The following is a 27,913-nucleotide window of genomic DNA, read 5'->3' as shown; positions in this document are numbered from 1 at the left end:
ATGGGAAAGTAGTAGGAATGAGAAATATGTGTATGCGAGAGAGAGAGAGAAAAAAGAGAGAGAAAAAGACTGGGGATGGCAGGAAGGGATTTTCTTTTATGCAGGTTCACCAGCAGGAGCACTTAATACTCCCTGTCAGTCCAGTCTTGCTGGGAACTTGCTGCCCAAAACTAGAGTTTTTTCTTTTCCTGTACATTTCATTTTCCATCACCCATCCTTTTGACAGTCTAGGATCAAATTATAAACTACTTTAAGGTTCTTCTTCCTCAGGGACCCCAAATGACACAGAAACCATTAAAGGTCTAGGATCTGCCTGTCTCATTTCTGGGGTCAAAAGAAAGCCTTTTTAGGCACAAAATATTTCTCTAAGAACCCATGGAACATTCTTATACAGCAGTATTGCTCAATCTTGGCTACAAAACAAAGTTACCTGGGGAGCTTTTTAAAAAATCACTGATGCCTAGGTTTCAGTTGAGACCAGTTAAATAAGAATCTCTGGAGAAGGGGACCAGGCATATAGGCTTTTTGGTTTTGAGGTGTTTCTGTTAAGCACATCAGGTGGTTTGAATATTAAGCTAGGTTGATCACCATAGCTGGAAACTATTGTTTCCATAATTAGAGATCAAAATTTATCAAATTAGCAAATAAATGCTGAGAAATGCTTTAAAAGCAAAGGAAGGAAGGAACCTACTGTTGCAGAGCACATATTGGGTGCTGAATCCTGGTGTGCCTTTGTAGACATACACTCAAAAAAGATTTGGAAGAGAGGAACAGGAACATAGGTAGGCTGAGGTTGAGGCTGAGGTTGAAGACAAGACCTGGCAAGCAGCTTAGCCTAGGGCTGGCTCTTCAAATGCAAAAGAAGAAAGCCTAGATGCTTTTTTTGTAGAAACTCCAGGGTAAAATTCCTGGAGAGGGGGAGACTAGCATTAACCTTATCTACAGCCTCAAAACCTTGTTCCTTCCTTCTCGCCCAAAGACTGTTAGGGAGAAAATAACTAAGAAGGCTTCTACTAAAAGTGTCAGGGGCAGGGGGAGATAAACTGTTTATATAACCAGGGTGATGGAAGAACTGAAAACATCCCTCCCATCTCACCTTCAAAATGTGCCTCAAAAACACAGGTAATGTATGTTAATAAGCGATATTTGCAGATTGATGTTACCTGGTCTCCTCTACATCCTTGAGGCAATTGCTGTGATTCCTCCCAACAAAATATGGGTCTCTATTGCCCTAACCACCTGCCCTTGTTCCCTACTCTCAACAAGAGCCACTATGAAATAGAAAGTCAGTTCCTTCCTTACCATGTCTTTAAAGCCTCCAAGGACTGCAGCAGTGATGATGCCCAGGAACAAGCCGACAATGTTGAGGATGGTGGCAGACCAGAGTAGGTGGTAGAGATGGATGATGTCCTGGCAGCTGCTCACATCAATGTATTCATAGTATCCACCGGTGATCTCCACCCTGCTGCATAGGGAGGAGCACACTGCAGTCAGTACTCTCAGCAGCAAGCCATCCCCCCCAGGAATCTGGTTGCCAGGTAGCTCAGCAAAAAGGCAAGTGGGTAGGTGAGGAACTATTATAATAAGCATCATAACCATGTACTTGCAGAACAAGACACTATAATAAATTAAAGTGTGATTGCTATTTATCTAAAAAAAACCATTTCCTTCCTGTCAGAGAAACACTTGTGATCATCATTAATACTAATCCTAGACAGCATTTATTGACACTATGTACCAGGCATAGTGCTAATTTACATTTTACATATGTGAATTCATTAAATCTATGATGTCCAACCACATGTGGCTATTTAAATTAACATTAAGTAACACTTAAAGTTCAGTTGGTCAGTCTCATTAGACACATTTCAAGTGCCCCATAGCCACATGTGGCTAGTGGTTACTGTACCAGAAAGAACAGATTACAGCATATTTCCATCATCATAGAAAGGTCTATTAGACAGCACTGTAAAACCTTGCATTATTCTGTGAGGTAGATACTGGTCACTATTCACATTTTGCACACGAAGAAAATAAAGCATAGAGTGGTTAAGGAACTTGTCCAGGTCATAAGTGGTAAACACAGAATATGAATTCAGGCTTCAAATATTTCTGTGTCTTCCCTCTAACAAACCCACAAAAAAGTCTCAAAAAACAACTAGAACTGAGTTGCTACACAAAACCATGACTATCACCTCTGTGAAAAGGCCTTCCCTGACTACTCTGTCCAAAGATGTCCCTCACTCAGCCGAGTCATTCTCAATTATATTACCTGCTATGGGCCAGATTGTACCCCTGGACACACACAAATTCATATATTAAAGCCCTAACCTCCAATGTGACTTTCCAGTTGACCATCCATATTCACAGGTTGTGCATCTGTAGATTCAACTAACCATGTGCTGAAAATATTAAAAAGTGGGGGTGGAGCAAGATAGCAACAAGATCATCTGGCGAGCTTTCTTAACAGACACACCAAATTGAACAGCTAGTCATGCACCAAACTATCAGCACAAGAGCTAAGGAAATCAGGAGAGAGACCATACTACAAGCTTTTAGTATAACAAAATGAAATGAGGCATTGAAGAAAGCAGGAAGGAAAGTTTCCTGTATCACTCTTCCCTCAACTCCAAACAGTCCAACATGGAGAGAGGCACCTTTTGCTTGAGGGAGAGAAAATAAAGTCTGAGTCTTAGCCTTAAAAGCTAGTGCCATGCTCATCACAATGAAACTCAGTTCTGAGCAAAGCTCTACCACCTCTACTGCCACGTCAATATCTGTGTACTGAGGCTCCAGAACTGCATTAGGCCAGGAGGCTAAGGACAGCCTCTACCACCTCTCCTCCATCCTAGGACAGCAGAGGAAGGAGCAATACTCCTCCTGCTGGAAAGCAGGACAGGAAAGCTAGCACAGGGGTTTGTCTCAGAGCCCAGTGCCAGGTATTCCATGGTGAGACCAATGACCCAAACAAAACTGAAGGCCTCAAATGTAGGCTAGAGCTCACAGTCTCTAGACCAGCTTCAGCATCAAGCAGAAACCTGTGCACCTGAAAGACAGACCAAAGTTTCAGCCACACCAGTTCTAGCCTTGCAATGGGCCTGGGGAAAACCTGCTCTGCTCCAGAGACAGTGTAGGTCTCTTTGAATGTGAGACTCAGTTGCAACCCAGCTTAGTGTCAGTCTTGGTGACCAAAGGACTACCTCCACCATTTGTCCCCTAACTTCAGACAGCATAGCTATCTCCAGACCAGTGCTCACAGATGGGGATCAAGAACTGCCCCAGTACTGGGGAGAAATCTGTACCCTGGTGGGACAGGTTCATGTTTTGGCCTGCATCACTGCCAGCTGCAGTGTGTACCTAGTGTATCCCTGAGACTGTGCAGATTCTTGCAGCTGCGAGACTCAGGCATGACCCAGTTTAGATCATCCTGAGTGGCCAAGTATCTACTTTAACCAACACTAATCCCAAACTCAGGCAGCATTGTGTGGTGCAAGGCCCCTTCACTGGAGGTAGGACAGGGTAGTAAGCAGACGACTTTGCACTAGAACTTAGTGTGAGGCTAGTGAAACCTAACAGTGGGCAGATCCTAATGTACCCTATCCCCAGGCCTGCCTGTAGACAAGGCCTTTGTAACTGCTGAAGTGCCAGGGAAAGATATCACCCTAGTCAATCAGACTTCTATACCAGTTAGCACTGCCTATGGCTGTTGCATTGGCCCAAGGCCATGAGTTCACTTCAGCAATAGGCACCACATAGCAGTGTCTTAACCCAGTGTCATGCAGGTCCTGGTGGGCTGTGAGACCAGGGTATGACTCAACTTGGGGGATTTGGTGGCCATGAGTGTGACAACAGAACCTGGAACTGGTCTATCCAGTGACTCTGCCCAGAGCCAGGCAGAATCCTGCAGTGTCTGACCACAGGCCTGTAGGTGTGGATGAGGCATCTGGGTCTATCCTGGTCCCAGGGAGAGGACTGTGGATACAGACTGTTCTTTCTAGATACTCTTCTGTTTCTTTTGAAATAATACACCATCAGAATATTTGAGACAAACCTGGGCTTAGGATGCCCTCTAGTACTGAAATAATGACAATATACTGACAGCAGACTCCTGGCAGTCTGCACCTGAGAACAATCTAATGCTGAAATAGTGAAATTAAGTAAAAGTTCAGAGAAAATAAGCCGCTTGCCTAGAATTTCTGCAAAGACACATATTTTTAAAAATTACAGAATAGTAAGACTGGAATGAATTCTTGATCCTTCAAAGCCCAGATAATGTTGCACAATAATAAACATCAGGGGCTGGGGATTTAGCTCGGTGGCACCGTGCCTGCCTTGCAGGCGCAAGTTCCTGAGTTCAATCCCTGGTACCAAAATAATAATAATAATAATAATAATAATAATAATAATAATAATAAGCATCAAAGAGCTTTCAAGAGACCATGAGTTCACCTATATTCAAAGTAACATGCCAGAAACTGACCAGGCAATAATTAGTATGGGGGAACTCTCAGAGAATTTAAAACAGCTAATTTAAGGAAACTTAATGAACCTGGAAGAACACAAATGTTTCAGTACTCTATCAGAGAAACTTAAAGAATTGAAGTAAGTTTTTAAAATCAAACACAAATTCTTGAGCTGAAAAATATGCTCAGTGAAATTAAAAATGCAATAGAAGACATCAATAACAGAATAGATCAAACAGAAGAAATAACTGGTGAGCTTGAATAAAGGCTATTTGAAAATACACAGTTGGAGGAGAAAAGAAATAAAGAGGAATGAGTAAAGCTTATGGGAATTTTGGGACAGTATTAAAAGAGCAAATATTCAGGTTATTGGGGTTCTAAGAAGGACTTGAGAATGTCAAAGGTGTGGAAAGTTTTACTCAATAAAATAGTAAAAAAATTTCCCTAACTTAGAGAATACAAATATCCAGGTAGAGGAAGGTCAAAAGTCACCAGTCAGGCCCTCGCCTCAGTGACTCCCGCACCCGCCGCTGCCGCCGCCACCTGCCCCCTCCACCTCCCGAGGCCGGGGCAGCCTCCTCAGGCCTCCGGGGGGCTGCCCTCCTGCGCATGAGTGGGAGGAGGAGGTGAGAGGCCTGGAGGACACCAACATGAACAACTTGAAATCATCGCAGAAGGATAAAGTTTCACAGTTTATGATCTTCACACAATCTAGTGAAAAACTGCATTCTCAAAATGACTGGAAGTTAGATGTTGCAACACATAATTTTTTCCAAAATCCTGAACTGTATATACAAGACAGTGTAAAAGGATCATTGGACAGGAAGAAGTTAGAACAACTATACAATAGATACAAAGATCCTCAAGATGAAAATAAAATTGGAATAGGTGGTATACAGCAATTCTGTGATGACCTGGCACTTGATCCAGCCAGCATTAGTGTTTTGATCATTGCATGAAAGTTCAGAACAACAATACAGTGTGAGTTCAACAAGCAGGAGTTCATGGATGGCATGACAGAATTAGGATGTGACAGCATAGAAAAGCTAAAGGCTCAAATGCCCAAGATGGAACAAGAATTGAAAGAACCAGGACGATTTAAGGATTTTTACCATTTTACTTTTAATTTTGCAAAGAATCCAGGACAAAAAGGATTAGATGTAGAAATGGCCATTGCCTATTTGAACTTAGTGCTTAATGGAAGATTTAAATTCTTAGACTTATGGAATAAATTTTTGTTGGAACATCATAAACGATCAGTACCAAAAGATACTCGGAATCTTCTTTTAGACCTCAGTACAGTGATTGCAGATGACAGGTCTAATTATGATGAAGAAGGAGCATGGCCTGTTCTCATTGATGACTTTGTGGAATTTGCACGCTCTCAAATTGCTGGGACAAAAAGTACAAGAGTGTAGCACTAAAAGAACCTTCTAGAATGTACATAGTCTGTACAATAAATACACTGGAAAATTGCACAGTCAGTTTCTGCTGGCTGGACTGAACTGAAGATCAATCCTCACTATTCAGACTAAGAGTTGAGACAAAACTTTAAGGATACATTTTGGACCATGTCATATTTCATTCTTCAAATGGTGGTTTGGGCTTGTCTTCTACTCTGGGCCACTCTAAACATTTATAATTCCAATGTTGTGGATTTCATCTTAATATCTGTGGACCTTCCTAGTTTATTCTCCCATAAGTCTTAGAAGCTTTATGGTGATTATTTTGAGGTTTCCACTCTTGCATAAAGCACAATGCTATCTTCATCAGAAAACAGTTTGGCATAAGAATTAAACATAGTGAACATCACAAACAATTTATAAAAATTTCTTAAATATATGCTTTGGGCTAGTTGCAAAGACTATGCTGATAGCACTTCCAATGAGAGTGATATATTTAAGTGTATGGGATCTGGAATGGTGTTTTGGTTTGGAAGGATTTTTTTTTCCTGGCAAATCACATGTATTGTTGACATAAGTAGAATATCCGATGAGAGAAATGTAAAAACAACCATCGTGAAAAAATTTTAGGATAACTTGGTGCCTACTTGAAAAATGTATTGTGTTTTAGACTCTCAGTTTCAAAAAGGTTCCACAGAAATAGTCTGCACTCACCAATGTTTACATGTAATGGTCCTACAGGGAGCTGTTATTTAGCGGATGTCTGCGTAATGTTAGATTCTATTCTTGTCTACATTATGTACCACATAATTGGATTTCATTATGCTTTTGAAATGCTCATATGCCTATCAAATAAGTTAAACTATTTAATTTGTTTTGAATGTTTTTAATTGCTATACAATACAATATCCTAAATTTAGGCTTGAGGGTTTATTTTTGTTTCTGTTTTTGTTTTTCTTCTATTTTGGTCATTACACTATGGAACACAAATGAAATTCTCTTAATTTGTGAAAAGATAGTATGAATTAAATTTTGGAAATGGTTATGATGAGCCATGAAGTTCAATCTGTATAATATAGGTACTGCACTTTCAGACAAGTAGTCCATTTTTGATGACTTTTTATTTTGTTGAAATTGCTTTAACTGCTAATCACTGTGGTTGCCAAATCTTTACTTCGGAGCAAAGATTTTCAAACAAGCATATACTTGATAAAAAATACCAATCTAGCTTCTATTTTTGTGAATTATTTAGTCTCTACTGTTTTTGTTTTACTCACATTAGCTCCATTTTCACATCAAAGCAGAATGCTGTCTTGCATGGAACTTCTCCCCCACCATTTTTGGTTTTTTGGTTTTTAAAATTTTTTTTAATTTTTTTGGTTAGGGAACCCATGAACAGCTTTCTTGCCTAAATTGCTCATTTTTGTTTACTTACTGTCATGTGAAGAAGGGTTAATTGCTATCTTAAACATTTCTGTAAGGCAAGTTAAAAAATGCTGAACTTCAAGTTTTGGATCACCATGGTCTCTACTAGGAACAGAGTTTGCCTAGTATATCCAGGTACTCTTCAGGGCCTAGTATTGATATCAATAAAGCAATGCACTTCAGAATAGCAGTACATTTTATGCTGATGCAGAAGTGATTTCAAGAAACACTGACTTATTAAAATTGCTTTTTATTTACATAATTTTGAAATTAATGAGATATTTTATTAATATTCCAGTCATAACTTTTAATTCAAGAATGTAATTTTACCAAAAGAAAATTTTGAAAATTTCTATTCAGGTTATTGGAATTAGTTATCAAAATTTAAAAAAGGAGAATCCTGCTGTTCTCAGTGTTTCCTGATTTCATTTTTGTACATATAAAGAGGAATTTCCATTATGAAAAGTTTTTAAAAGATAAAAATATATGTACTTTTATTTCCTGTCTTGAAGATTTTGAGTTACAATATTATTTTCAGATTATTTCAAGTATGCTGTGTTTTGAAATGATATCCCATTTTTTTCCCATTATAAATTTTCATAAAATTCTGATATTGGTTGTGGCCTAGTGCCTTGGGTTTTACAGATTTTTCTTTTAAATGCAAGACCTTATCAACAAAATAGTGTGTGTCATCAGTTTGGTACTAAATATTTATAATTACTGTGTAATTATAAACAAAATACATAAAGCTTTGAATATAATTATGTAGCATAAAAGTTAAGGTTGTTCACTATGATGGCATCTTAGAATTAAAGCTATTACTAGGGCTGAAAAGAGAACTAATTGAATGTGTTGTGATTGTTTTAAAGATAAATGTCTGATACAGGGAATATTTTGTACTAAAATACTCACATGTGGCTAGTGAGTGTGTGTGTGTGCATGTGTGTGTGTGTGTGTAAGAGAGTATGTGAGTCTGCCTGTGAGAGGAAAACACACATACGCATACACATAACTTGAATTGCTTTAATTACTAAGCATTTCAGTCTCAATTCCTGTCAACTCCCCATGCTGATTCTTTGTTTCAAGTTGAACCACAGTTTCTTTTTTGCCAAATGTCAGAACAGATATACATTTTAAAATGTAATGCTTTTTAATAGTAAAATGTAAAATGAGAAGTGCCTACATATAAAAATACTTGAGATCAAGGTTCTCTTTAGTGAATATCATCTGCATATTTCTGTAAGTTCAATTGTGTTCCTTACACTCCCTGTCATCCTCCCAACAGAGGCAATAAAAGCTTTGGTGAAATTACCACTAAAAAAAAAAGTCACCAGTCAAATTTAATTCAACCAAGTCTATCTAAAGGCATCTTATAATCAAACTCTCATAAATAAAAGGTAAAGAGAAGATTCTCAAGGTTGCAGGAAGGAAAAAAATGAACACATTGGGTGTTCCAGTTCACCTAACAGCTGACTTTTCAGGAAAAACCTTAGAGGCCAGGAGGGCCAGGGATTTAACTCAGTGGCACCGCACCTGCCTCACAGGTGCAAGGTCCTGAGTTCAATCCCCGGTACCGCAAAACAAACAAACAAACAACACCTTACAGGCCAGGAAAGAGTGACATAAGATTTTTCACAATATTGAAGGAACAATACTGTGAACCAAGAATACTGTGCTAGGCCAAGATAGCCTTTAGAAATGAAGGAAAGGTATAGTAAATATAGTCCCTGGCAAAAAGCTGGCATGCCTATAATCTCAGCACTCTGGAGGCTGAAGCAGGAGGATTGTCACACATTCGGGGCCAGCCTCGGCTATATAGTGAGCACAAGGACAGCCTGAACTACAGAGCAAAACCCTGTCTCAAAAAAAAAAAAAAAAGCCGAGAGACTATATCACTGCCAAACCTCCTATAAGGGGGTTGTTCAAGTGGAAAGAAAGATGTTAATGAGAAGAAAATATAGGTAGCTATACAACTTAGTAGTAACAGTAACTAAACAGAGAAATTCAAAATGTTCTAATATTGTAAACATGGTGTGTGTAAACCATTCATAGATTTAGTATAAATGCCAAAAGGATAAAAATTAAAATTAATATAACTACATTAATATTTTAAAAGATAGGCAATAGAGAAAGATGTAAAATGGATATCAATAATTCAAAATGTAGGGAGGAATGAAGTATGAATGTACAGTTTTCTTATTAGTATATCTTCTCTTTTTTCTTTCTGTTCTTACCCTTATGATCATGTTAAGTTGCTATCATTTCAAAATAGCTTGTTATAATCAAAAGATTTTTTGTAAGCCTCATGACAACAAAACAGAAATCTATAACAGACAAGCTAAAAATAATAAGCAAAGAATTAAACTACACTACCTGAGAAATTGACTTAACCAACAAGGAAAACTGTAAGAGAGGGAAAAAGAAAGGAGCTACAGTACAACAAAACTAGAGAACAAATTATATAATGACTGTCTTAAGACACTGCCTATCAATAATTACCTTGAATATAAATGAATTAAATTCTCCAATTACATGACACAGTGACTGAATGAATAAAAAGGACAAGACACAACTATATGTTGCTTACAAGAAACTCACTTTATCTCTAAAATGAAGGGATAGAATAAGATATTTCATGCAAGCAGAAGCCAAAAGAAAGCAGGAGTATTCATCCTAATATCAGATAAAACAAGAAAGGTCATTATATAATGATAAAGGTGTCAATTTAGCAAAAAGAAGTAATAATGCTAAATATATAAACACCCAATGTTTGAGCACCCAAATATATAAAACAAGTATTAATACTGTAGACTGAAAAGGGAAGATATACTCCAATATAACAATAGCTTGGGACTTTAATACCCCCATTTTGGTAATGGACAGATCAACCATCCAGAAAGTCAACAAAACAAAATCAGAGTTGCAGAGGACTGCAATATTGATTAGGCCAAAGCAGGCTGTAGAGAGTTAATCCCACAATTGGCTTGTTTTGAAAAGCAAGTCCAGCCAAAACCTACATGCCGAGGTCAGAGTAACTTGCACCCAAATTCCATTCCCACAATTAAAACCTTCTTACTAGAAGGGCAGTATTCTAATTACAACCATATATTTTGTCTACTCTGATCCTAATTTGAGGATCCTTTGTCTTGTCCTTTATGAGTCTTGCTTACATTAGTTTCCATAGAAACCACATGATTGTGCATGCTCTCATGTAGTCCTTCCCTTGCACACAACTTGCCTTTACCCCAGTTGATTGCCAATAAAAGTCAGTGCCTGGGGACTGGCCAGTGCCTTTGTCAGTTGCACCAGCATTGGTCATCCTGGTACCCCACTTTCTTTCTCTTAGTTCTGTCTTTTAATTTAATTGGGTTTTTCCCCCCCTCATGCCTGTGTCGTATACTGGGCAGGATACTGGAACCTAACTGCAGGAGTCTCCAGTACAAAGTTAAACTGGTTATTAGGCCAAACAGACCTAACAGACATCTATAGAACACTCCAATCAACAGCTGCCAAATTCACATTTTTCTCATCATCACATGGAACATTCTCTAGAATAGATTATGTGATAGGCCACAAGTCTCAATGAATTTAAAAGGTTGAAATCCTATCATGTATCTATCACAATTCAATAAAGCTAGAAATTAATAACAAGAAGAGCTTTGGAAACTATATAAGTATGTGGAAATTAATTTACTTTTGAACAACTATGGATCAAAGAAGAAATCAAGAAAAAAATTTTTAAATTATTGAAACAAATGAAAACTGACACATTACCAAAATATATGGATGTGGCAAAAATATTATAAGATGGAAATGTATAACCATCAATGCCAACATCAAAAAAGAAGAAAGATCTGATAAATAACCTATCACTGCATCTCAAGAAACTAGAAAAGCAAGAACTGAACCCAAAATTGGTACAATAAAGAAACAATGATCAGAGCAGAAATAAATGAAGTACAGACTTTAAAAAGACTAAAGATTGATGAAGCAAAGCTGTTTTTTAAAAAGATGAACAAAAATAGACAAACTCTTAACTAGACTAAGAAAATGAGAGAGAAGACTCAAAATCAGAGATGAAAAGGGAAATATCACAATTGACTCCACAGAAATACAAAAACATTCTTAGGGATTATTATAAATAACTACATGCCAACAAATTTGATAATCTAGAATAAATGGACAAATTCCTTGGCACATGCACCTTGCCAAGTGTGAGTTATGAAGAAATAGAAAACCTGAATAGACCAATAAAAAGTAACAAGATTGAATTAGTAATTTTAAAAAACTATTAAAGAAAAGCCCAGGACAAGATGGCTTCACTTCTGAATTCTACCAAACATTTAAAGAACAATACCAATTCACTTTAATTTATACCAAAAAGTAGAAGAGGAAAAAATATTTCCATATATATTCTATGAAGCCAGCATAACTCTGATGCCAGCCAGACAAGGACACAACAAAAAGAGAAAAGTACAGGCCACCATCTTTTATGAACATAGATGTAGAGATCCTCAACAAAATAATAGCAAACTGAATCCAACAGCACATTAGAAATATTTTTCACCATGATCAAGTAGGATTCATCCCAGGAATATAAGAATGGTTCGATTTATGCAAATCAATAAACGTGATATATCATATCAACAAAATGAAGAATAAAAACCCCATGGTCATTTCAACTGCTGTGGAGAAAGCATTCAATAAAATTCAACATTGCTTCATGATTTAAAAAAAAAACACTGAACAAATCAGGTATACAAGGAACATACCTCAACATAGTAAAAGTCATTTATAATAAGACAACAGCTAACATATTGAATGGAGAAAAACTAAAAGCTTTCTCTTTAAGATACAGAATTAAAAAAAGGATGCCCACTTTCGCCATTTTTATTTAATGTAATGGTATAATCCTTGCTAGAACAATTAAGCAAGAGAAATAAATAAAAGGCATGCAAATTGGAAAAGAAATCAAATTGCCACTGTTTACAGACCATAAGATCTTACATATAGCAAAATGCCACCAAAAAACTATCAGAATGAATACATGAACTCAGCCAATTTTTAGAATGCAAAATCAATTTACAAAAATCTGTAGTGTTGCTATAATCAATAATATATCTAAAATAGAAATCAGGAAAGCAAACTCATTTATAATAGCTTCAAAAAATAAAATACCTAGGAATAAATTCAACCAAAGAGGTGAAAGATCTCTACTACAATAGAATTATAAAACATCAATGAAAGACATTGAAGAGGATGCAAGAAATGTAGACATCTGATAGCCATGGCTTCAAAGAATCAACGTTGTAAAATGGCCATACTACCCAAAGCAATTTACAGATTCAATGCAGCCTCTATCAAAATAACAATGGAATTCTTCAAAGATACAGAAAATACTAAAAATTTATATGAAACAACAAAAAATTCTCCAAAACAAATAGCTAAGATCATCTTGAGCAAAAATAACAAATTAGAAGACATTATACTACCTGACCTCAAAACATACAATAAAGCTGTAGTAATCAAAGAAGCATGGAACTAAGTATGGTGGCACACATCTGTAATCCCAGTACTTTGCAAGGCTGAGGCAGGAGGATCAAGTTGAATCCAGCCTGGGCAACTTAGCAGAACCTTATCTCTAAATAAAAAACTAAAAAGGGCTGGGGATGTAGCTCGGTGCAAACAACCTGGGTTCAATCTCTAGTACCAAATTGAACAAAACTAAACACACGCAAAAATTTTTTTTTAAAACCCAGCAGGGTATTGGCATAAAAAAAGACACATAGCAAGCAATGAAATAGAATAGCAAGCCTAGAAGCAAACCCAAACATGTACAACCATCTTCAAAAGTGGTGCTAAGTCCATTACATTGGAGGAAAGACAGTCTTTTCAGTAAATACTACTGGAAAAATTGGATGTCCACATGCAGAAGAATGAAGCTAGATCCCTAGCTCTCACCAGTTACAAAGATTAACTCAAACAACTTAAGTAATGAACTGTAAGAAATAAAAATAAGAGAGGAAAGCATGAAGGAAATGCTTCAGAATATTAGAATTGGCAAGGATTTTTTGGACAATACCTTACAGCACAAGAAATGAATGCAAAAATAAACAAATGGTATCACATCAAACAAAAAAGCTTCTGTACAACTAAGGAAACAACAGAGTGAAAAGACAACATACAAAATGGCAGAGAAAATTTGCAATGTATATATCTGGCATAGAACTCCAAAACCTCAAAGGCAAAAAAACTCAAATAACTCAGTTTAGAAATGGGCAATAGAACTGGGAGAGAATGTGTACAGCTATAATCTCAGCACCTGGAAGGCTGATCCAGAAGGATTGCTATGAATTCAAGGCCACTGTGGGCTGAATAATGAGTTCAAGACTCACTTTAATACAGAACAAGACCCATGCTCAAAGACAAAATGACCCCTGCAATGGACAAGAGATCTAAATAGACCAGACTTCCAGATCACCTAAGGCAACCCCAAGGGGCAATGAGATAGAACAGTCTGATACTCAACCACCTGGACTGGCTGAACTGGCAATGAAGGAGGATCTGGAAAAAATGAAATCAAAAATAATTTTTCCAATAATAACAGAGATTGTGTCCATAGTGAAAGACATGATTAATAGCTCTAATGCAGACACAGATTTAAAAAAAAAAAAAGGAGCTGAGGAACATGATGGAATCCCAACATAGGAAACAAGTGGAATCCATAAAACAGATGCAAACAGATTTCCAGGAGATTAAAAACTACATTGAAAGTTTATGCAACACCATGAGCCGATGTGAGGACAGAATATCAGACATAAAAAACATGATTGCAATTAGTGACCAGGAAAAGAAAAATTTCTTAAAAATAGTAAGGGACTATGAGAAATCAATCCAGCAGCTGCTAGATGATACAAAGAAGAATAACATAAGACTGATTGGAGTCAATGAAGAAACAGGAGAGAGTGCAGATGACATAAAAAAAAAAAACTGTTCACAGAAGTAATGGTACGAAACTTCCCAAGCAGGGGAAAAGAATTTGACCTACAGATAAGCGAGGCATATAGGACGCCAACTAGCCATGATCAAAAAAAAATCTGCACCTAGGCATATAATAGTTAAGATTCCAAAAACCCAAGAAGAACAAAATTCTACAAGCAGTTAAAGAAAAGAAACAAATCACATACAAAGGAAAGTCCATCAGAATCACAGCAGACTTAACGCAAACCCTCAAGGCAAGAAGAGCTTGGAGTGACATATTCCAAGCCCTAAAGGAAAACCTCAAACCCAGATTGATGTACCCTGCAAAACTACATTTCAAAATTGATGGAGAAATAAGGTACTTTTATGACAAAGAGCAGCTGAGGAACTTCGTTAATACCAAACCAGCACTCCAAAAAATTTTAAACAATATTCTGGGAAAGACAATGAGAATCATAACCCCAAGAAGACCACCAGAATGAATCCATCAGGCAAGACAAGAAATTAAATGCAAAGGGGGGAGAATCCAATGACAAGAAAAGGTCATGGCAAGGATAAGCCAATATATATCAGTTATAACTATCGATGCTAATGGTCTCAATTCACCAATCCAAAGAAATAGACTGGCAGAATGGGTCAAGAAGCAAGATCCAACAATATACTGCATACAAGAAACATACTTAATTCAAAAAGAAACTCAGACTGAAAGTTAAGGGGTGGAAAATAATACTCCATGTGACAAGAAGCCCCCAAAAAGCAGGAGTAGCTATCCTCTTTGCAGATCAAGTAGATTTCAAACCAACACGAGTTAAGAAAGACAAAGAAGGCCACTATATCCTTATAAATGGAACAATCCAAGAGGAAGAGATGACAATCATAAATATATATGCACCAAATACTAGTGTACCCAAGTATATAAAACAAATACTGACAGATATGAAAAATCAAATAAGCACTAATACAATAGTAGCGGGGAACCTCAATACCCCACTGTCACAAGTTGATAGATCAACTAGACAAAAAACAAGCAACAAAATACTAGATCTCAATCGAACTCTTGAACAAATGAACATAACAGATGTTTACAGAGTGTTCCACCCCACAAAATGAGAGTACATATTCTTTTCAGCTGCACATGGTTCAGTCTTCAAAATAGACCATATACTTGTTCATAGAACATGTTTAAGTAAAAAGGAATTCAAGTTATCCCCTGTATATTATCAGACCATAGTGCAATGAAATTGGAGATCAACAGCCAAAGAAATCACAAAAAATTCACAAACACATAGATATTGAACAACACACTTCTGAATAACGAATGGGTCACAGAGGAAATTAAAAAAGAAATCAGTTTCTACAATTAAATAACAATGCCAATACAAAATATTGGAATCTATGGGACACAATGAAAACAGTCTAATGAGGGAAATTCATAGCAGTGAATACTCATATTAGGAAAACAGAGCAAGCTCAAATAAATAAGCTAATGCTGAACCTCGAGCTTCTAAAAAAGAAAAGCAGGACAAAGCCAAAGCTCATACAAAGGAGGAAATCATAAAGATCAGAGCAGAAATCAATGCAATGAAGACTAAGAGAATGATGCAAAAAATCAATGAAGCCAAGAGTTGGTTCTTCAAAAGAATCAACAAAATTGACAAACCCTTGGCCAACCTCATGAAAAAAAAAAGGAAAGAAAAGAAGCAAATCCATGCAATTAGGAATGAAAAGGGTGAAATTACAACAGACCCAGCAGAAATCCAGTGGATCATCAATACCTACTTCGAGAAACTATATGTCAACAAGATGGAAAACACAGAAGAAATGGGCAGATTTGTAGATACATATGAATTACCAAAGTTGAATGAAGAAGACCTAAAAATTCTAAACAACCCAATATCAATCAATGAAATTGAAAATGTAATTAAAAACTTATCAACTAAGAAAAGCCCAGGCCCTGATGGCTTCACTGCTGAATTCTACAAGACATTTAGAGAGGAACTACTGCCACTACTGTTTAAACTCTTCAATGAAATTGAAAAGGAAACAATACTCTCAAATTCATTCCTGGAAGCAAGCTTCACCTTGATCCCCAAAGCAGAGAAAGACCCAACTGAAAAAGAGAACTATAGGCCAATCTCACTAGTGAACATAGATGTAAAAATCCTTAATAAGATACTGGCAACTAGAATGCAAAAGATCATCAAGAAGATCATACACCCTGATCAAGTAGGACTCATTCCAGGGATGCAGGGATGGTTCAAAATATGCCAATCAATAAATGTAATATACTATATCAATAAAGCCAAGGACAAAAAATATATGATCATCTCAATAAATGCACAAAAACCATTTGACAAATCCAACACGCATTTATCATAAAAGCCCTCCAAAAAGTGGAATAGACAGTCTCTACCTCGATTTGATAAAAACCATCTATGAAAAACAAACAGCCAATATCATACCAAATGGTCAAAACTGAAATACTTCACACTAAAATCAGGAACAAGACAATGATGTCCACTATCACCACTCCTGTTCAATATAGTTTTGGAAACATTAGCCACAGCAACTAGACAAGAGAAAGAAATAAAAGGAATAAAGATAGGAAACGAAGAAGTTAAATTGTCATTATATGCAGATGACATGATACTCTCTATAGAAGACCCCAAGAACTCCACCAAAAGTCCTCTAGACTTCATAACCAAATTCAGTAAAGTAGCAGGACACAAGGTCAACACACCAAAAGCAACAGCTTTTCTGTACACGAACAACATACTCACTGAGAGAGAAATAGGGCAAACAATTCCTTTCACAATAGCATCCAAAAAACTGAAATACCTAGGAATCATCCTAACAAAAAAAAATCAAAGACCTCTTCTCTGAAAACTATAGCACTCTGAAAAAGAGAGATTGAAGAGGATATCAGAAAATGGAAAGACATCCCCTGCTCCTGGGTAGGAAGGATCAACATAGTGAATATGGCCATACTTCCAAAACTGCTATATAGAGTCAATGCAATCTCAATTGAAATTCCAGCAGCATACTTCACGGACCTTAAGAAAACAATCCAAAAATCCATTTGGAACAAGAAGAGACCTAGAATAGCAAAAGCAATTCTAGGCAACAGAGATGTGTCAGGGGGGTATCACTATCCCCAACTTGAAACTATACTACAAAGCTACTGTGATAAAAACAACATGGTACTGGCAAAGAAACAGACCTGAGGACAAGTGGAATAGATTAGAAGATGCAGAAACAACTCCAGACACACTTAGCCACCTCATCTTTGACAAAGGAGCCAAATACCCTCACTGGAGGAAAGATAGCCTCTATAATAAATGGTGCTGGAAAAATCCGGTTTCAACTTGCCAAAGATTAAAACTAGACCTATATCTCTCACCATGCACTAAGCTAAAATCAAAATGGATTAAATACCTAAATATTAAAATAGAAACACTGAGCCTTTTGGAAGGGAGCTTAGGTAGAACTCTTGAAGACATTGGTGTAGGAAAAGATTTTATGAACAAAACCTCAGGTGCCCATGAACTAGCACAAACAATCAACAAGTGGGATCTTTTCTTATTAAAAAGCTTCTGCACAGCAAGAGAAACCACCAATAGAGTGAAGAGACAACACACAATGTGGGAAAAAAGCTTCACCTGCTGTTTCTCACACAAAGGTCTACTATCTAGAATCTATAAAGGACTTAAAAAATCAGATCTCCCACATTTGAAGACCCAGTTCAAAAATGGGCACCTGAAATGAACAGACATTTCTCAGACAAAGAAGTAGAAATAGCAAATGAACATATGAAAAAATGTTCAATATCACTGGTCATTCGAGAGATGCAAATGAAAACCATGCTGAGATTCCACCTCACCCCAGAAAGAATGGCTGCTACCACGAATTCAACCAATAACAAATGCTGCTGGGGCTGTGGGGAAAGAGGAACCCTGCTCCACTGCTGGTGGGAGTGTAGACTGGTGCAAGCACTGTGGAAATCAGTATGGAGATACCTCAAAGTACTAGGAGTGTAAGTCCCATTTTACTCAGCTATTTCCCTGCTGGGTATCTTCCCCAAAGAACTAAAAGAATCATATCACAGTGATACCTGTGCACTCATGTTCATAGCAGCACAGTTTGTAATAGTTAAAACATGGAAGCAGTCCAATTGCCCATCAAGTGAAAACTGTATAAAGAAAATGTGTTTTTTTAATAAAATGGAGTACTACTCATCCATAAAAAATGAGAAATTAGAGATATTTATAGGTAAATGAATGCACATTGAGGTGATACTCTTAAGTGAAATAAATAGGACACACATGTGTAAATACTAAATAGTTTCTCTAGTGTGAGAAACTGAAAGTGTAAATAAGCACTAAAAGTTATAATAGATAATGTGAAATAGGATGAAAAGGGGCAAAGGGGAAGGGGAAGTGGGAGGGGTAGGGGAAAGGAAAGAAGGGAATGGAATTAATATGAGAAAATGAAAAAAATGGAAGCAAAGTCTTTGTAAATAGGGAGGGATGGAGGGGTTGAAAGGAGGGCTGGGGAGTGGGGAAAAAATAAGAACCAAGAGAGATTATGTAAAGGTGAAAATTTCCAATGATGAATGTCACTATAGTGTATACCTAAAATGTATCAACAAAATTAAATTTAAAAAAAAAGGAGCCGATGGACGGTGAGGACCTCAGCCACATGGAGCCCAGCTCCTTTCCTGTGCCCTGCCCCCCCGGGGACTAGCTTAGCTATGCGGGGGCCTGTAGTCTTCCTCTGCCCCTGCCTCTGGCCTCTTAGCTCTGCCACCTCCTGGTTCCACACTACAGAGGCACAGGTGGTCATAAAGCCATTGTCCTGAGCTCTAGAAGATAAAGGAGAAGTGAATAACAGAAAGAGGGCCTCTCTCAGGCTCCTTGATGAAAACTTAAGCCCACTCAGAAAGTGAAGAGAATCTCTGCAACAAAGGCCCACCAGACCACTGTACTTGGTAAGTTGGAGGGATCATCCATGCAGCAGAACCTTGCAGAGTTCAACCCTGCAGGAGGACAGGGAGCTCAACTTGGGACTTGCAGCCAGAAATCTGCCTGAATCTCACGAGTCTGCTACTGGCTTGCTGAGACTCATTGACTTATATTTGCACACTACTGCCCATGTTGCCTATTGTGATAGCAGAGACACACCCTGAAGGAGGCCCTTCATTTTTATTTTTATTTATTTTCAAAATTTTTTTTGCTCTTATTTTTAATTTTTTTCTACTGTTTAAAATATTTTTTTCTCTTCTTTTTTTTATTTTCTCTTTTCTTTCTCTCTCTCACTTGTTCTCTTGCTGTCCCACATTGTTCTTCATCTCCCCTTTTGTTCCTGTTCTGCCCTAATTCAGATTTCTTCTTTATTTTTCTTTTCTTTTCTTCTTCCTTCTCTCAATTGTCATTAGCTTTAAAGGAAAGTAAATACAGTTTGTGTCCTCCCCATTGCTGTTAGGTTGTTCTGTTCTAGTCTTTGTTCTTTCATTCTGTCTTTTCCTCTTGTCTTCAACAGTTTCTTAGCGTTTGCATGATCCTCCTGTGTCCTCTGGCCTCACTGCTAACCTATCCCTATCCTTCTGCCTATCTATCCCTCCCACCCCAACTCCTTCTAACTCCTCATCCTGAAGGGTAAAGTTGATATATTGAAGAGTTTATTCACTATAAATATATGTTGGGTTGGTCCTTGATTTTCATATAATTCACACAGTTAAAGGTGATGGATTAATAACTACCACAAATTGTCATTTTCTAAACTGTCCTTGATGCTATGGTGTTGCTGATTGTATCACCTGGACTAAGGTGTTGTGATTGATCTAATCAGTTATGCTTCCTGGTATAATGAACATAAGATTGCCTCAGAGTCATTAGAGACTCAAAACCTAAAGACCAGCTATATCTGGAAGATACCTCTGAGAAGTAATCATTCCATAAGTGTTCTAAATACAAGCAGCAAAGATACTTACAGTAAGCAGTTTCCAAGTATCAACCCAGGAATTAAACCAAGGACAGTACCAAAAACAAAAAGGAGAAGACATTTAAGCAAGGAATAAACTCAGACTTCCACACCACCAAATGCAAATTCTGAGGGAAAGGAGGTAGAAAAGTCTTATAATTAACCACCTGGACACCCTGAACTGATAGCACAGGAAGTAACAAAACAGATGAATGAGGCTCTAGAAAAATTCAAAACAGAAATGATTTCCCAGATAACTACAGAGATGGTGAGCAGAGTGAAAGACATGATTAGTGGCTCTGGAACAGAAACAGATAAAAAAAAGATGAGCTCAGAACCATGCTGGAAGCCATGAATGCCCAGAATAAGAAAGAAATGGAAACCATGATCGCCCAACATAAGAAAGAAATAGAATTCCTGAAACAGATACAAAGAGATATCCAGGAAATTAAAAACTCCATTGAAAGCATGCACAGCAGATTAAGGGAATCTGAAGATAGAATATCAGATATAGAAGACAGGATTGCAGTTAGTAACCATGAAAACAGAGATTTTTTCAAAATAGAAAGGGACCACAAAAAAATCAATCCAGCTAGATGATGCAAAGAAGAATAACATAAGACTGATAGGGCCGGGGATTTAGCTCAGTGGTTCCAGTGCCTGCCTCACAAGCACAAGGATCCGAGTTCGATCCCCGGTACCAAAAAAAAAAAAAAAAGACTGATAGGAGTCCATGAAAAAGTGGGAGAAAGTATAATTGACATAAAAAAAAACTGTTCATAGAAGTAATAGTAAAAAACTTTCCAGACAGAGGTAGAGAATTGGACATATAGATAAGTGAGGCATATAGAACTCCAACTAGCCACAATCAAAAAAAATCTACACCTAGACATACAATAGTCAAGATCCCAGAAACCCAGCAGAACAAAATCCTACAAGCAGTTAGAGAAAAGCAACAAATCACCTACAAAGGAAAGCCCATCAGAATCACAGCAGACTTCTCAACAAAAACCCTCATGGTCAAGGAGAGCCTGGAGTGAAGTATTTCAAGCCCTAAAAGAAAATAACTTGCAACCTAGACTGTTGTATCCTGCAAAATTACATTTCAAAATCGATAGGGAAGTTAGATACTTCCACGACAAAGAACACCTGAGAAATTTCATGAACACGAAACCAGCACTCCAAGCAATTATAAACAATATCCTAGAAAAAGATAATGAAGGTCACAACTCCCTGAGGCCCAAAAGAGGGAAGCCACTGGGCAAGACAAGAAACTAAAGGGAAAGGGGGAAAAATAAAAAACAAAAGAACCAACAACAGTAAAACATCATGAAAAGGATGAGTCAATATCTATTAACTATAACCATCAATGTTAATGGCCTCAATTCACCAATCAAAAGAAATAGATTGGCATAGTGGATTAAGAAGCAAAGTCCAACGATATGCTGTATATAAGAAAAACACCTAACTCAAAAAAAAATTCATGGACTGAAAGTAAAACGATGGAAAACAGTTCTCCATGTGACAGGAACCCAGAAAAAAGCAGGGATAGCAATCTTATTTGCAGACAAAGTAGATTTCAAACCAAAACTATTTAACAGAGACAAAGATGGTCACTACATCCTTGTGAAGGGAACAATCCAAGGGGAAGAGATGACAATCCTAAATATATATGCACCAAATATGAATGCCCCAACTATACAAAACAAATATTAATGGACATGGAAAACAAAATAAGCACTAATACAATTGTAGTGGGGGACCTCAATACCCCACTATCACAAATAGACAGATGATCTAGACAAAAAAATCAAGAACCAAATTCTAGAACTGAACCAAGCTACTGAACAAATGTACTTAATGCATGTTTACAGAGTGTTCCACACCACAAAATGAGAATATACATTCTTTTCGGCTGCACATGGGTCATTCTCCGAAACAGACCACATGCTAGCTCATAGGACATGTCTAAGTAAATGTAAAAGAATTGAAGTTACTCCCTGTATGTTATCAGACCATAGTGCAATAAAATTGGAGATCAATAGCATAAGAAGTTGCAAAACATCCACAAACACATGGAAATTGAATAACACTCTCCTGAACAACCAATGGGTGACAGAGGAAATTAAAGAAGAAATTAGACAGTTTCTACAAGTAAATGATAATGCCAATACCACATACAGGAATCTAAGGGACACAATGAAAGCAGTTCTATGAGGGAAACTCATAGCAGAGAATGCCTATATTAGGAAAACAGAGAGAGAGCTCAAATAAGCAACCTAATGCTGAAACTCAAGCTCTTAGAAAAGGAAGAGCATGACAAACCCAAAGCTTCTACAAGAGAGGAAATTATAAAGATCAGAGCAGAAATCAATGCAATGGAGACTAAGAGAATGATACAAAAACATCAATGAATCAAAGAGTTGGTTTTTTGAAAGAATAAAAAAATCAATAAACCTTTAGCCAACCTTCTCAAAAAAAGGAAACAAAATGCTCAAATCCATGCAATTAAGAACAAAAAAGGTGAGTCACAACAGATCCAGCAGAAATCCAGAAGATCACCACTGCCTACTTTGAGAACTTGTACTGTAATAAACTGGAAAACACATAAGAAATGGACAAATTCCTAGATATATACGAATTGCCAACGTTAAATGAAGAAGATATAGAAATTCTAAACACCCCAATTACAACGAGTGAAATTGAAAACGTACTTAAAAATTTACCAACAAAGAAAACTCCAGGTCCTGATGGCTTCACTGCTGAATTCTACAAGACATTTAAAGAAGAACTATCACCATTACTCTTTAAACTCATCAAGGAAATTGAAAGGGAAGCAATACTTCCAAATTCTTTCCTGGTAGCAAGTGTTACTTTGATTCCAAAACAGGGAAAGACCCAGTCCAAAAAGAGAACTACAGGCCAATCTCCCTAGTGAACATAGATGCAAAAACCCTCAACAAGAGACTGGCAAACAGAATACAGAGGCTCATCAAGAAGATCATACACCCTGACCAAGTCAGATTTATCCCAGGGATGCAAGGATGGTTCAACATTCATAAATCAATAAATGTAATATACCATATTAACAGAGTCAAGGACAAAAACCATTTGATCATCTCAATAGATGCAGAAAAAGCATTTGACAAAATCCAGCACCCATTCATGATAAAAACCCTACAGAAATTTGGAATAGAAGGTCTTTCTCTCAACCTGATTAAGGCTATCTATGAAAAACCAACAGCCAACGTCATACTAAATGGTCAAAAACTGAAAACTTTCACACCAAAATCAGGAATAAGGCAAGGATGCCAACTATCACCACTCCTGTTCAATATAGTTCTGGAAACATTAGCCACAGCAATTAGAAAAGAGAAAGAAATAAAAGGAATAAAGATAGGCAAGGAAGAAGTGAAACTGTCATTATTTGCTGATGATATGATACTTTACATAGAAGACCCAAAAAAGTCTGCCAAAAGACTTCTAGACTTAATTGACAGATTCAGTAGAGTAGCTGGATACAAGTTCAACACTCAAAAAACAATAGCATTCTTATATACAAATAACAGACTCACTGAGAGATAAATTAGGGAAACAATTCCTTTTACAATAGCATCCAAAAAAATGAAATATCTAGGAATCACTCTAACAAAGGGAGCAAAATACTTCTACACAGAAAACTACAGCACTCTGAATAGAGATCAAAGAGGATATAAGAAAATGGAAAGACATCCCTTGTTCCTGAGTAGGAAGAACCAATATAGTGAAAATGGCCATACTTCCAAAATTACTTTATAGATTTAATACAATGCTGATTGAAATTCCAAGAATATACTTCACAGAACTAGAAAAAACAATCCAAAATTTCATTTGGAACAAGAAGAGATCTAGAATAACAAAAGCAATTCTAGGCAACAGAGACATGGCAGGGGGTATCACAATCCCCAACTTGAAACTATACCACAAAGACACTGTGATAAAAACAGCATGGTACTGGCAAATAAACAGACCCGAGGATCAGTGGAATAGATTAGAAGACACAGAAACAACTCCAGACACACTCAGCTGCCTCATCTTTGACAAAGGAGCCAAGCACCCTCACTGGAGGAAAGATAGCCTATTTAATAAATGGTGTTGGAAAAACTGGATTTCAACCTGCCAAAGATTAAAACTTGACCATATCTATCACTATGCACTAAACTAAGATCAAAGTGGATTAAAGATCTAAATATTAAAACAGGAACACTAAACTTGCTGGAAGATAAGTTAGGTAGAACTCTTGAAGACATTTGCATAGGAAAAGACTTTATGAACAAAACCTCAGTAGCACGGGGACTAGCACAAAGAATCAACAACTGGGATCTCATCTTATTTAAAAGCTTCTGCACTGCAACAGAAAACACCAACAGAGCTAACAGACAACTTACAATGTGGGAAAAAAATTTAGCAGCTGTACCTCAGACAAAGGACTACTTTCTAGAATATATAAAGAACTGAAAAAAATCAGAACCCCCAAATTCAAAGATCCAATTAAAAAATGGGCATCTGAAATGAACAGACATTTCTCAGAGAAAGAAGTAAAAACAGCAACTAAACATATGAAAAAATGTTCAACATTACTGGTAATTCGAGAGATGCAGATGAAAACAACACTGAGATTCCACCTCACCCCGGAAAGAATGGCTGCTATCATGAAATCAACCAATAACAAATGCTGGCAAGGGTCTGGGGAGAAAGGAACCCTTCTCCATTGTTGGTGAGAGTGTAGATTTGTGCAACCACTGTGGAAGTCAGTATGGAGACATCTCAGAGAACTAGGGCTAGAGGTCCCATTTGACCCAGCTATTCCCCTGCTGAGTATCTTCCCAAAAGAGTTAAAAGAACCACACCACAGTGATATATGTGCACTCATGTTTATAGCGGCTAAAGTTTGGAAACAGCCTAAGTGCCCATCAACTGGAAACTAGATAAAGAAACTGTGGGGTATTTTTTATAAAATGGAGAACCACTCAGACATAAAGAATGAGAAACTAGCCGGGGATTTAGCTCAGTGGTTCTGGCGCTTGCCATGCAAGGGCAATGTCCCGAGTTTGATCCCCGATACCAAAAAAAAAAAAAAAAAAAAAAAAAGAGAAACTAGAGACATTTATAGCTAAATGGATGCATATAGAGGCCATATGGTTAAGCAAAATAAATAAGACACACATGTGTAAATACTGAATAGTTTCTCTATTGTGAGAAACTGAAAGTGTAAATAAGGATTAAAATGATTAAAACGAATAATTGACAATTTGAAAGAGGAAGAAAAGGTCCAGAGGGGTGGGGGAAGTGGAAGGGGAAGGGAAAAGGAAAGAAGGTAAAGAAAAAATTATGAGAAAAGGAAAAACTGGTAACAAAGTGTTTGTAAATATGGAAGGGTGGAGAGGGTGAAGGGAGGACAGGGAACGGGGAAAATAAGAACCAAGATTCATCATGTACAGGTACAAGCACCCAATGATAAACATAAACGTATTGTATACCTAAAATGTACCAATAAAAGAATTTAAGAAAAAAGATCTTAAGAATCAGTGTTTCCAAGACCCCTACCAGTTGCCTAGTCCAATATTTTACTTTTCTGGCCAGAAGAAAGTTCTTTTGGTTCCTTTTCAACAATTGTCACTCCCTTTTCATCAGCCCTATGATGGAGTCAGGGGATCCAGATAAGATTAAATCATGTTCCCTGCCTTTTTGGAGCCTATAGTTTAACACAGCACCTCATAAAACCCCTTTATTAATGACAACATTCGTGTAACTTGTTTTAAGAAAGTAAGATGGTGATTATGAAGTTCAGATTGACAAGAAGATAAATTGGGTTTGAGTCTCCACTTTTCAAAACAAGAAAATATATTCACCTGAGGGCTCAGCTAAATGGAATTTATAGTAGGATTTGATATACTCAATCCTTTTCCAGAAACACACTCATTGCAGAAAGAAAGGTGTGTCTGCAAGGAATCACTTTTAGCTCTCTCTGTGGGCCTCTTCTCTCCTCCAAATCTCAGGCCCAGCTCTAGTCAGCTCTCAGCCTCTAACCTAGGAGGTCAAGGTATAGGAAAGAAGAGGGAAGCAGGTGAGAGGAGAGCAGGAAGGAGAGAAGTAAGATGACAAAAGAAGGGGTAGATGAGGGAGGACATAAAAAGAGGGAAAGGTGGAACAGGGGAGGGAGGGATACGGGGAGGTAAGAGAAAAGGTAGCAAAACAACCTCAACTCCCCTTCGGACCTACTGTACATTCCTTTGATCATTTTTGGAAGGATGGGCTCAGGAAGTATAATTATAGCCAGTTCTCAATCATCACTGCTAAGGAGGGAAGTCCCTTACAAGTGTTAGTTATTATTACAAGATGAATAATTAAACCCCTAGATGATCCCTAAAGCTCATTTGAGTCTTTAAATTTCTTTTCCTCCACTGCCAAACCTTTCAAATGAAATGACACTGGTGTTAGCAAAGAAGGTAAAGGGCTAGATGATTTCTTCCTGCCCCTTTTCCTTGCTTCTAGCCTGTTAGGTCTTAATCCTCACACCAGAGAACCCGGAACCCAAATACCAGGAGTAGGAAATACGTGAGAGGAGGAGGCTGGCTCTAGTTCCATCCAGCCCCCTTGCCCAGTTCCTCCTCTACTCCCTCTCTCCCTTGGCCTTGGCTCTCCAGCACTGAGTCTGAAAAAAAATATATGTGCATCGGGAGGCACTGACTGACAATTCCCCGCAGGTGTGTGTGGCGGGGAGATCCTCTCATACTCTGCATCACCTCCTCACATATATTTGTCAATTCCACCTTCTAAATAGCTCTTAAAAGATTTTCTGCTTTCTATGGCCCCCAAACCAACTTAATCTAGTCTCCATTCTATATGGCCTGAATTACTGCTGCGGCCCCCTAAGTAATTCAAATTTAACTAGTTAAGTCTATCCTCCATGCTGTAATTGCCTATGTTATCAAGTCCAAAGACATTCTTAAGGCTAATGGACTGCCCACCATCTGACCTCTGGATACAGCTCTGCCCTCACCTCCTAGCATACCTTCTGTAACTTCCCCTACTCCTCATCTCCAGACAACTCTCAAGCACATCCTCCAACTTCCCCTCCTTTTGCTTTATCTCCTAACTTCCTATCTTTTATGCCTCAGTTTCCACATGACCTCCTCCTTGACACTCACATCCCCCTGCAAAGTTCGACTTTCATTCATTGAGGCTGACAATCCCCACTGCACTCATCATATTACATTGCTCTCAATTATTCATATGTCTGCCTTCTCTACTAGTTTGTGAGCTCCCTGGTGACACTCTCTATATTCCCAGTACCTAAATATGTTTTGAAAGAAAGAATAAATGATGTTTCAGCAATTGAAGGGTTGACAGCCAGAGAATTATCACAAGCCCTGTTCTGCCTCAGGACCTTTGATATTATCTCTGCTTGAATCACTCTTTCCCCAAGTATCTGGTATTTGCGTTGCCCTCTCGCTTCATTTGGGTCTCTGTGCAATGTTTTCTCAAAGAGGCTTTCCCTGGCTATCTATTCTAACATACACACACAAACACACACACACACACACACACACACACTTCATCAATACCTATTTACCTCTCTGGCTTCACTTTGCTTCAGAGCTCTAATCACTACCTGAAGAC

At 37.6% G+C, this 27,913-nt stretch overlaps 1 protein-coding gene and 1 pseudogene across 2 annotated transcripts in view; one reads left to right on the top strand and one right to left on the bottom strand.

The window, feature by feature from the left end:
* Positions 1–27,913, bottom strand: part of Tmem255a (transmembrane protein 255A) — a 79,262-nt gene that overhangs the window by 25,398 nt on the left and 25,951 nt on the right. For both annotated transcript variants that reach the window (XM_004874595.3, XM_004874596.3), the window contains one exon: positions 1,303–1,465. In XM_004874595.3, the coding sequence (XP_004874652.1) occupies positions 1,303–1,465 (163 nt within the window). The remainder of the gene's footprint in view (positions 1–1,302; positions 1,466–27,913) is intronic.
* On the top strand, positions 4,987–6,023 carry LOC110347431 (DCN1-like protein 1 pseudogene; annotated as a pseudogene).

This window comes from Heterocephalus glaber, unplaced genomic scaffold, assembly GCF_053883595.1.
Source record: "Heterocephalus glaber isolate CG9 unplaced genomic scaffold, H.glaber_assembly_v1.0 deba00001729, whole genome shotgun sequence".
Taxonomy (NCBI): domain Eukaryota; kingdom Metazoa; phylum Chordata; class Mammalia; order Rodentia; family Bathyergidae; genus Heterocephalus; species Heterocephalus glaber.
This window is presented reverse-complemented; position numbering and strand designations above follow the sequence as displayed.